A 12012-nucleotide genomic window follows, 5' to 3' on the forward strand; every position below is an offset into this window, starting at 1 on the left:
GAAAATGTTTTTGCCTTCAATCTTTCTGAAGTTAGCCTCTACTTGATTATCTTGTGTTAGTAAGTTGAGCAGGAGAGCCTCGCTGAGACTGCCAGAGACCCTCTCAGATGTTCTGTGTATCCTCTAATCCAATGAAATGTGTCCTGACTCCATCTGCTCTGATTTGTGTCTCTGTGCTTCCAGAATGCGGATGACCTCTTGGTAGCATCAGCTGAGTGTCCTAGCGATGACGAAGATTTGGAGGAGTGTGAGCCTGGAAATGGTGAGTCAACTCAGGAAGTTCTGCCTTCACAATACTTGCTATCCAAAAACAAAGGCAGCCTAGAACAAAAGATCTGTCGCCTAGACCAATGCAATCTCCCTTACTCCACTTTGACGTGACGGCAAAGCTCCTCCGTATGCAGCTCTGGTTGTCCACATGTGTACCCTGAATCCTTCTTTCCTGTTTGTTTTTAAAGCAGCAGCCACTTTGCTGCACCGTGGTTCATAAATTGCTCAGCCAAGTGCTAGTATCTGGCATTTACCCTGCTGTTGCACCAATCTCTTGCCTGAATTTGAACAAGACAGGACAGCTCCAGCGTGGAAACGCAGCTTGTTCTGCGCAGCTGTAGCCTGGCAGTCCCGGTGGCTGTCAGTGGGAACAGCGGGTCAACTAATGTTCTGACACCATGACAGGAGGTGCACGTTAAAGGCCATGCGTTTCACTCCCTGCATCTGTGCTTTCTAGCTCTATTAGGCTGGTCATATTTGAAACTGCCAAGAGTTACGTACAATAAAAGAATGTGGTTCAAAGACTTCTTCCTCTACAAAGAGGAAACAATAAGAATAGGCAGAACTACATTTAGAGCCGTTTTCTCCATGGATCTCAGATATGTTGAATGGATAACAGACGTAACACCTGCGTCAGTGAAACATGTTATTGAAACAGTGCCAGTGCTTGCTGTGACAGTGCTAACTTCTTTGAATTCCATTGGTACCACGTTTTTCTTTTTGAAAGCCATTAATAACAACTGGGGCATTTGCAATCTTTTATGAGTCCATAAATGTGCACTTGATTTGCATATTGTAGATCGCTGGGTATATTAAGTCAAACATGTTCTGGAAGATACGCAAGCATCTTAAGTTGAAAAATAGTGTATTATTAGATTCCAGGGAGAAGAGAGGGGCTTTGCTTTGAAAACACTTCACGATTTCTTTGGACACATTTAGCATTTCACAAGAGATAACTGAACAATTAGCACATGGCGACAGGATTAGAACTCTCTGTGGCGTTAATCATATCACACTCGGCTCTCTAGGAAATAGCATATTAAGTACGCTTCATTTGAACACATTGTCACTCTGCCACAAGCATATAAGCTCAGACAGTTTACACATCGTACCACTTCTGTACCCCACACCCATCCTCGAAGAAAGTTCAGCTTGGATTTTACAAAAACAGAAATGTAAACAACCTTTTTAGATGCCTCAGTTATCCGAGTATGGAATCACCACAGATAGCCACACAATCTCTTGAATGTAGAGACAACCTCATCCGATAAAGAGTCAGCACGGTGTCTTATTTTGTAAAAAAATAAAAGACCTTTACTTCAGTTTTTTTCTGGAATGTGGATTCAGTGGTTTGAATAGAATATATGATGGACTGCAAATGGCAGGAGATTATAGCAATCGGTGTGTTTGTGTGAGGAGAAACGGCTCAGAACCTGTGCTGAGAACTCAAGAGGAGCATTCTCCTGCGGTTTTCTCTGTAGGTGGTGTGGACCGAAATAGAGACTCAATTCCCTTCTTATCGGAAGGAGAAATGAGAGTTTTTCACTGGATGCTCTGCCCAGGCTTAATCTCCCATGGGGAAAAGCAACTCTCTCTTTCTCTCAATGCCCACACAAACACACATACAGTGGCAGACATGCTCCCCTTACCAGACAGACACTTGTCTCTCACACTCTGTGGGTGTAAAGTGTTCTCTCTCCTGAGAAACAGCAAACACACGCACACACATACCCCGTATCACACCTTCCAGATGCCACAAGAGCTCCAGCGTGGCGAGCCAGCCGGGTCGGATAAGCCTCGGTGAAAACTGTTTAGAAGGAGGAAAGAATCACCAAAACACTCAGGCCTGCAGCCGTTGTGTGAGACCACCAATTCCCAGTGTTTCTGATTTCAGGGCAGAATACAGCTCCTTTTATTGAACTGACTTCAGAAAGGAGAAAAGATGTTAAGCCGTTGATTTTCTATGAATCCGAGCGAGATAGGACTGCTGTGATTTCACGGACCAATACTCCTCCCTACAGTTCGTAATGCCGGTCACCTGCAGAGGGAGTACTATGCCGCTGTGAAGGGAGGCAACTTGTTTTATCACAATGCATTCTACCGGGGCATTTTTAGCTGGCTGCTGCTAAAGGATGACCCTCAGACAATGACTTTGGTGTACCCACATTCACACATTTGCTGACAGGCCCAGAGTGAATGCAGAATAGACAGAAGCACAGGGCACGGAGGGAAGGACCCCGATAAAGAGATGAGCGAGAAAGAGCAGGAAGCGCTGACCCTCTGAGATTTGTCTCACGTTCCTTTGCGCTCAAAGCAGAACAGGAAAAACAAGGAGAGAAAAAGGGGAGCGTGCAAGCGAGAAGGAAGAGGAAGTGAGAGAGGAATCAAATTTGAGAGAGGGAACAGAGTGAAATTCTCATCAACGATTCCTGCCTTTCCCAAAAGGCTAATTAAACTTTGACTCTGTTAGGGAGCCTTAATTACATCACCCACTTAAAGCTTTGCTTTTGGATCCTTCAGTGCTATTAATGAGCTGCTGTGAGAAGAGTGACAAGACCTCAGAAGTGGGGACAAAGATGAAACATGTACTGGGGAGAAGACACTCTAAAACATATTTGTATATCCGCATGAACCCTAGCAGGAAAAGTCATCCATAGACACTAATTGTGTTCACAGTAATACAGAATTACAGAGGTATTATACACACGTCTCTCTCCAACAAGCTCATTAAATCTCTTTCATTTATCTCCATTCTTCACTGCCTCAGCACGACCTCACTTCCCTTCTCTCTCGCATACCTCCAAGCTACTTATCAGTCCTAGGATGTTGTAGCGCTATATCGGTTTTACTCTGACAAGATCAGAGCTTTGAGGATCTCCTCAATAATTCATCAGGCGACACACACTATAGAGGCAACCTGCAAATGTTCTTCTTAGGTCGCCGAGTGAGACTATAAGATTGGATGATGGATGAGGATGACCCAGAGCACTCAGCCCGCTCACCCAGTGTGACTCACAGATTGCCTGGGATCAGACCCACTCCGGTCGATAAGTTTGGGTGTCAGTTATTTGTCAGCGTGATGCTTTATTGATCTGCCTTAGCTAGCCGTCCTCCACATGTAAACAAGGCCAGGTTTGTCATACAGGTTTCACAGGTCAGAGATTGGCAATGTAGAGGATCGAAGCAGCGTCCTCTGGATGATCTGTAAACATTACACCCTCCACAAACTGATTTCTGAGGAGCGCTGTGACGTTACTTCCCCTTCCCCTGCTGGCTTAAAGACTTGAAGTCCAGTGACTAGTGCAATACACCTTCTTCTGTTGGACCAAGTTCTGTAGAAGAGCACTTTGCTAAGGCCCTGCCCTACCTCGCAGTGTTCGTGGGAGGGAAAAGTACATACTCCAGTGAATCAGATCTGCTTTTCAATTTAATGTGTTATACCTTGGCCTGTGTTTCAGCCTTTACAAAGTTTAATTAACACTGAGCTCACTGTTTTTACAAAATCCTGCTGACAGACAAATACATACATGATAACTTTATTTATAGAGCAACAGTGAACAAGGCAATTTAAGACATGATACAAAAACATCTGCGTTCAGTTAAGATAAATAAACCTTCATTTACAACTTTAATCAACATTTAATAAACTCAGCATTTAGCTACCATTATTTACCATATAATACATATATTCACCATTCGTATTTACATCTGTTGTCTCCATTGCAATGAAGCAGAGACTTGTGCTCAGACAGCTCTATGGGCCAATGATTCAGAGGCCTTCAGTACCAATCAGTGGAGCGCTTCATCATTATTGACTATTCCTATTGTAAAGTATTATTGAAATAACATTTCTACTTGGATGTTATCCTTAAGCAGTGAGGTATTTGTTAACATTTAAACTCTAAACAATTATAGGAGCATGGTGAAGAATCACTGGCTAACAATGTAACCCAGTGATTACTGATGGACGGACTGCAGAGAGAGGCAGGGCAGGGCATCGTCACTTTTTCATTATAAATCATTCTCCCTGAAAGCGAAAGCTGTATTTGTAAACAGTTGAAGGAGTCACATATATGAAGAAAACATTGACCCCCCACCCCAGTGTTGCCCAGATGATATTATACATGTAGCTATTGTTTATTCAAGCGAGCTAGGAAAATATATTATTCTCGGACACGCGGTTGGATTCCCATCTGCAGTCCAATCAAAGCTGAATTATAGAATGCTCAAACTCCAAAACAACCTTTTCGCTCTAAATATTTCAAATAGATGTGAGCGGGGCGACGTGAGCAGCACAGTAACGATGTTTGTCAGGAGAGCGACATAGATGCATCCATCTGCCCTGTTCTGCTTTTGAGTAAATGGAGGGGGGTGAGTCATACTGGCAGCGCCACAGAGTGGCGTGTGGGTAAAGATAAAAAAGACATTTCATCATGTGGGATAAACGTGGCTCCACTGCCTCAGCTGTTCAATAGAGTCAAACCCAATCAATCAGGCTCAAAATCTACAATCTCTTACATTACAGTCTTACAGACGTAATGAAAGAGGCACCCACACACTGGAATCATGCTCAATGTATTCCTCAGACTGCCCAGAAACATTTCTGAATCAACCAGTGTTAGTCACTACGATGCTAAATGAAATACCTAAATATCTCATGTGAGTAACAATGATGGATTATGTTAAAGGTCTAACTCCTGATTCCTTTCAGTACGGGAACACGTGCCTGAGGGTATTATCTGAGCAATCAGAGCTGCATACAGAAAAAAGAGGGTGCCGTCGTGGAGAAGGGAAGGGCCAATTGAAGCTGTTGATTGGTTTACACTATGGGTGCAGAAGGCTTTGGTCACATAACAGGAAATGAGACGATGGCTCTCTTGATTACTGCCTGTAGTGCTGAGATGGAGCTCTCTGTGTGTGAGGGCTGAGCTTCATTATGTCTCCAGTAGCCAGCGCCTGCCTGTCATATGAGATAATGTCCTTCTGGCTCTAATAAACACGGGGTACAGCAGAGTGATGGGAGCCATTTGTCATAAACATCATTTACTGTCAAACGCTTGTATAATACAAACATTTGCCTCCAGAATATCTAAAGAATCTTCAGCCCAGTTCTCTGGGTTCATATGAGGGAGACAGAAACACTCACGTTAAGCAGTGTTTCTGATTCTGCTACGATTGCAGGAAGTTAACAATAACAAGTCCATCCGTTTGCACCGTCAGCCACACGCTGTAAGTGGGGCACAGTGAGGGGTAATTGGGGGGCTGCAGGTAGAGAGCTTGAAATTGCACTTGCAGCATCTCCAGTGTTTTCACAGATGGTACAGATAGTGTACTTCCATTACCTTCAGTCATATTTACATACTGTATCTCGGAGGAAATATCTAGCGGGTGCCCTGCAGTTTATATCATCTTCTCCTGTGACAAGTTATTTCATAGATTTGTGGGAATGCACAAAACTAGTCCAATCCTCCTTTGTTCGTCAAATGTCCCCGCACTCTGCCGTCCTCTCAGCCTTCAAGGTGAGACGCAGCCCTCACACACAGAAAGAAAGGGAATATAATGGAGAGAAATAACTTGAGCATTGCCATGGAAACTAGATGGGTTGAAGAATTAATGTTTTTTTCCCCGTTTTCACATTTTGCTTCATTCCAAGGCCTGTCTGTGTACTGTTAATGCTGTGTGTAGAGGCTTGGTTAACCCAACACATTGCCCTTTGTAAAGCCTTTTCCAATCTGAGTGAAAATGTATGGTTGTATAACTGACTGAGGTTTGGGGGGGGGGGGGGGGGCTTGAGCGTTGCTGAGCTGAAAAGGCCATGGGGGAGTTATTCAATCCCACCCCCCCTTAAAAAACAACCCATAATCCAACCCTAACTCTGATTTACCTCATCAAATGAACAAAAAGCCACAGTCATGATTTTATGCTAGTGATGTTGGCCTTTACTTGGTCATGTTTGCTGTTACCTTCCCCTTTTCTAACCCAGAGATGTTCAATAATCTAACCCCCCCCCCCACCCCCCCTCCTCCTGCCATGTTTTCAAATGTTTCCTTGACTGTTAACCTAACACATATGCTAGACCTGACAGTAAATGTAGTGTGTAACCTGATATTCTGCCATGTTCTGCTAACTCCCAATATGTGTAACCCTTAACTCCAGCTGTGTAACTTTTATAAGTATGATGTTTATACATCCAATAATTATTTAATTTGGGTGTTCGTTTCACAGAGGGCTCAAATCAGATTAAGTAACTGAAGCTTGACACCAAATTCTGGCTCATTAAGACGATGTAACTGTTGCCTTGTGTTGGTGGCTGCTGTTTGGGGGGGGGGGGGGGGGGGGTGCCAGGGAAGGAGTGTGTAATCTCTCCCAGTGCACTGTAGTGTGTGCTGAGAGTTGGGTTAGGAATGAGGGGCAGCAGTTTCCTGCAGCAGCTCCTGAGGGCTTGCATACAGATTAAGCTAATTAGAAATGAGCCATAGATCCCCCCATGCCCAAAGGGGGAAATGGGATTGAGCCATTCTTCATGAGAATTCTGAAATAAGCAAGAATGAATTATTCAAATTTCTTAACGTCCTGATTATTTTTCACCTAAAAATAAAGAGGAGAGGAGGTAACGACTGGGTGGGGGGGGTTGTTAATCACTATCCGAGAACAATCTTACACAGCTTTCTTTTTGTAATTTTTTTTTCATGCAAAAATCATGCGGCCAATTTGTTGATGTAAGTGACCTGAACCTCGTGGTTTGCTATCTTATTTAACCAATCAGCAGAAACACTGAGCGCTAGTGCAGTCAGCAGAGGTTAGCCTAGCGTTAGCCGTGCAGACTAGGCTGTGTAGAGTGATGCTAGGTTGTTCAGTTAACATGTAGTGTGCTTTATCCTGTGTTAGTCATGTATCATGTAGGTCTGTGCAGCATAGTTGAGGACAGCTGCAGCGTTAGTGTCTTACAGCTAGCTTTATCCAGCTCAGAGTCAGTCAGCAACTTTTTAAATAGAACAGACTAAACTTATATAACTAACCTGATGTAAAGTGTTTCTGGTGTTCATCTGGAGGTGGGCTCTCTCTCCGGCGCTCTCTAACTCTCTGTTTGTCGTTGTCTCTTTCTTGTCCTAGGAGGTGAATTAGTGCTGCCCATAATAACCGTGGACTCCTTAGACCCCCCATCCATCGCCACACGCTACCCAGTAATCCCCCCGCCCCCCACCACCTACCGCCCTTTCCTCACCCTGCTCGAAACCACCAAAGAGTCCCTGCCACTGCCAAATGGCCGGCCCCCCTGCCCCCTGGACCAGGAGGACTGCGAGGAGACCATTGAGGTGTCGGCGTACGGCTCGGGGGAGATGACCGAGTCGGATGACGAGGACTATTACAAAAATTCCCACCTGGTCACCGACAGGACTGTCCTCCCTCCTCCCCCAGCCGTGGAGGGCAGTGTCCAGAACCCCCGGGACCGCCACTTTTCCCGTTCCCCAAACTCCCATCACCCACCTCTCTCCTCCACCCCCACAGCCAACCCCGATCAGCTCAGCCCGCACATCAAGCCGGCCGCCGGCGGCAGCAGCAGCAGCAACAACAACAAAATCCCCGCTGGGAAATTAAACACCCGGGACCAGGTGCTGCTGCCGCCGGCCCACCCCTCCTCAGACCCGGGACACCGCAGAGTCCCAGGAATAACCTACCCACCCAATTTCCCCCATGTTCCCACTCCAGACCCCACGTCTCCTGAGAGAGGGCTCCCAGGCGCCGTGGAGGTGCAGCAGTCCAGCAGCACCACAGGGATGGTGGTCGGTATCGTGGCGGCCGCCGCCCTCTGCATCCTCATCCTGCTCTACGCCATGTACAAGTACCGCAACCGCGACGAGGGATCCTACCAGGTAGACCAGAGCCGCAACTACATCAGTAACTCAGCCACGCAGAGCAACGGAGCACTGGTGAAGGAGAAACAGCCCAGCACTGCCAAGACGGTCACCAAGAACAAGAAGAACAAAGACAAAGAGTACTACGTCTGAGGGAGCCGCCGCGACACACAGAGACAGACAGCAGCTGCACCTAGAAAAGGAAGGAGAGCAGAGAGAGGAGGGAGAGAGAAGAGGCAAACAGAACAGAGGGTCATTTATTTCCTACTCAGTATTGTCAGGTGGCCATACATTACCTAATCAAGTGTACTCAGAGGGAGACAGCCAGGTGACATCAGATTTCTCTCAGATTGATTTGACTTCTTATTAAATGTTAACCACGGGCTGGATTTAAGGAAAGGCTCATATCTCCACACATACTGTGCCAACAACCATGTACCAAATGCTGATAAAACAGTGATTTATGTCTCAGCACATGACAGGTTAATTAATATCTAGAGTACTGTAGAAAGCACCACCATCAGTATTTGTGTCATGGTCTGTCCTTCATTCTGAGGGGGGCTCGTGTTCCCCTCAGACAGTATCAACATATTATTTTCCACCTGTTGGAATGAGTAACTCGACATGGCTCTGTAAAATCAATATACTGCCAGCTTACAGGAACATTGTGTCAAACCCAGCTCCCCCTCTCTGGAAGTGTTCCAGGTGTCTGATCTCTTACCTCCCTCTCTCTCTCTTCCTCTCGTCGGATCGTGCGCTCTGTTTCTCTCCTCGTCCGGTGCTCAGCGGCTGATGCAACGTAAACTCTGCCGTGTTTCAAGCATGTAGTATTCATTTACGAAAAAGAGATAAAAACTGTTTTTCTTTCTGTGGAGTTTAAAAAAACAAAAAATACGATGATGATCATAACAACGTTAAACGTAGCAATTATGTGAGATACCACCGCTCCAACATACCGGATGCTAACTTGTACGTTTAGCCGCCAAAAACTTGTTGAGGCCAAACCCCCTTGGTCGTCCTTTGTTCCAGCAGATCTGTGTCATGTGTTTCTGGGGCTCCGAGGCACCTCCTAGTGGGCCACAAGAGAAACTGTGTCACGTCCTTACAGTTAATACTAACCGAAAACAGAAAAAACCTCCAGCAACCAACAGGAACTGTTCTATATAACTATAAATATATGTATAGACGTTGCAGAAACTATGGACCTAAAGCTTGAGTGAGTGGAAAGGAGAGTATGCTGTTAATGCGCAGCAAGACAGACTTTAGGATTTGTGACGTCAGAACAGTAACACAGCCCCCCAACCCTCATCAACAGTACGGCTGATGCAGCCATGCTGCAAGACTCCGTCACTTTGGTTTGCGCTTTCTTTTTTATTTGATTCTTTTCTCTGGTGAAATGAGAGACATTTTAGGGAAATTCAGAATAAATTATTGCTGGAGTTCTGCTGAGGAGAGACATACCTTGCAGCTGAAGAAGCGACTGTGTCTTCCCCCCCACCCCTCTAGCCTGACTGGACTGATGGCAGCCAATGGGCAAAGCAAACTCTGTGGGAAGAGCACACAAACCAAATGTGAACAGCAGATCCCTGGAAGATGTACAACAGGACTCTAGTATTCCAATTTTCTCAACTCTATTAAAAAAGAAAACTGTACCATGAAAAGAAAAGAAAAACCCTGAAAAAAGTTTGTGAAATGTCTAAATATTTGACTCTCATCCCATTACTAAGAGAAGTGTGTTTTCCCTACTTTCATTCCTGTTTGGAGAAAAAAAATGACATGATTCTGGGAAACTGAAATTTCTATGTATTTTCTTTTGGTAATTGAGCAAATGTGATTTGGATTATGAAACCATGAATTCTCCTTTTATTCCATCCGTCATCCTCAATCTATTTTTTCATCCTGCATCTATTCCTTTTTCTCTGTATGGCACATCATATGTCCCCATACCGTGTGGAACAAGCAGGCTCTATCCATCCCTCATGTGTTTTTTTTTAATTTATTTTATATCTAATTCTGTCTTCACGGCCAGAGATGTGATGGTAGCCATTTCATTTGACAGGCTCCATCAACTCACTCTCCTGCCCTTTTGTCTGATTTCTCCATTCCAAGCATACTCCTCCCAGTATCTTCCTGTTCTTTCTAAATGTTATTGTAAAGTGTTCCAGTGAGATGACTCTAAATATGTGTACATTAACAGAGGGAATACACTTGGTTATATACTTCTTACCCCCTGTGTCGCGTGGTCTCTTTATCGTGTGAGTGGACTGTTAAAAGAGCTAACTCAACCCCCCCGAAGCTAAATTCTAAAGTTGTGTTAAAGGTTTGGGTATTTTCTTTTTGAGACAGAATATTTTACATTTTAATTAGATAACTCAATGATCGGATTCCTAACCATATGTGCTTTTAATTTGAGGACCTTTAAGATAATGGTTGATTCAACTTTTATAACTTGGTCATTTAATTTAAGTCTTAATTGACCTTATGTTACACTTATTCTGCAGTTTATGGCTAACTTATACAAAGTGGAGTCTGATCCGCCTCTGGAGGGGCCTGGGACTTGTTGTATTGCTGACGTCTGAATTGAAGCAAAGGAAACAGTGAGGTGTCTGCTAAACTCAGGCATGCAGGTACCAGCCTTCCTGTACTTTATTTAAGCTACAGTGGCAGAAGGCCCACTTAGCTGCTGAGGTGTTGCTTTTCTTCAACACTCCTGACTTCATCTCCGTCAACCATATTTTTTACAGGTGTTGCTTGGCCGCGATCACACAGAAATATATATAAACACATCTTATTTAGATCCTCCTAACGAAGGCATTTCAACACCTGAAACTTTTTTCTCCTTAAGCTACTTTTAGCTAAACAGAGTATCGTATTAAATATGTGACATGTGGAAATGCATTTAAAACAGCTTAAGCATGCTGTCACAAACATTAGGAGAATCATTGTACTCCAGTACAGTCCTCAAAAGCTGCTCAACAGAAACAAGACGCAGCTGCAGAGACCCGACTCCTGGTGATTCACAGGTAAGTGCTCCGATGTTTCAGCGGTGAGCGGGCCTGAAATGCACCTACTGTCAGGCTTTACTGTCAGGGCCTGATCATTAATTATATCTCACATGAATTAAATCATGTATTGATATAGGGCTGCACGATTATGGCCAAAATGATAATCACGATTATTTTAATCAATATTGAGATCACGATTATTTGTTAAATTTTAACCAAAACATGTTTTATTGACACATAGGCTCATTATTACTGCTTTCACATCCAGGTGCTACATTCCTGCTAATGTACACATTTGTGCATCAAAATAAAATAGGTCTATATCTCGTCCACACTACTGTTAAAATATCGCTCGATCACGCGATTTTGATCGTCGGAAGCCAAAATCGTGATCGTGATTAAAATTCGATTAATTGTGCAGCCCTATATTGATAGGCTTCTTTCTAAAATGTGTAATTTACTTGGAGGCAATACAAGTATGTTCTCTACTGACAGCCTGGATCTCTGCAGTTGAGGAAAAATAAAGACCACATTTCACACACTTCAGATATATCATTGTTTGGGGTTAGGATGTGAGAAGTGGGGGTGATGTGCATGAAGAGCTGGACAGGTTTATTTTGATTGACACAGGCCAATTTGACCTACTTAAGTATCCTGAGAAATGACTTACCACACACATTAGATGTTTCCTTCTCGGTGAATCTGGGTAGCCAGAGGCTGCTGAGGGAGAAGTACATGGTCCAGGGCCCTGTAAAAAGAGAGTACAGGGTTAGCCATCTTGGTTTGGGTCCAACTCAAACATCCTGGTATCAAAAAGCTTGCTCATTTTAAACCTGGCTCTATATGATGCTCAGCTATCCTGCCTTCAAATGCTCTGAGTT

At 44.3% G+C, this 12012-nt stretch overlaps 1 protein-coding gene across 1 annotated transcript in view; it reads left to right on the top strand.

The window, feature by feature from the left end:
• nrxn2b (neurexin 2b) overlaps nucleotides 1–10352 on the top strand; it is a 488648-nt gene extending 478296 nt beyond the window's left edge. The window contains exons 19-20 of the mRNA XM_063900632.1: nucleotides 184–262; nucleotides 7384–10352. Coding sequence (XP_063756702.1) covers nucleotides 184–262; nucleotides 7384–8279 — 975 coding nt within the window. The 3' untranslated portion in view covers nucleotides 8280–10352. The remainder of the gene's footprint in view (nucleotides 1–183; nucleotides 263–7383) is intronic.
• Nucleotides 10353–12012: the final 1660 nt, after the last annotated feature.

Source organism: Eleginops maclovinus, chromosome 14 (genome assembly GCF_036324505.1).
Source record: "Eleginops maclovinus isolate JMC-PN-2008 ecotype Puerto Natales chromosome 14, JC_Emac_rtc_rv5, whole genome shotgun sequence".
In the NCBI taxonomy this organism is placed as follows: domain Eukaryota; kingdom Metazoa; phylum Chordata; class Actinopteri; order Perciformes; family Eleginopidae; genus Eleginops; species Eleginops maclovinus.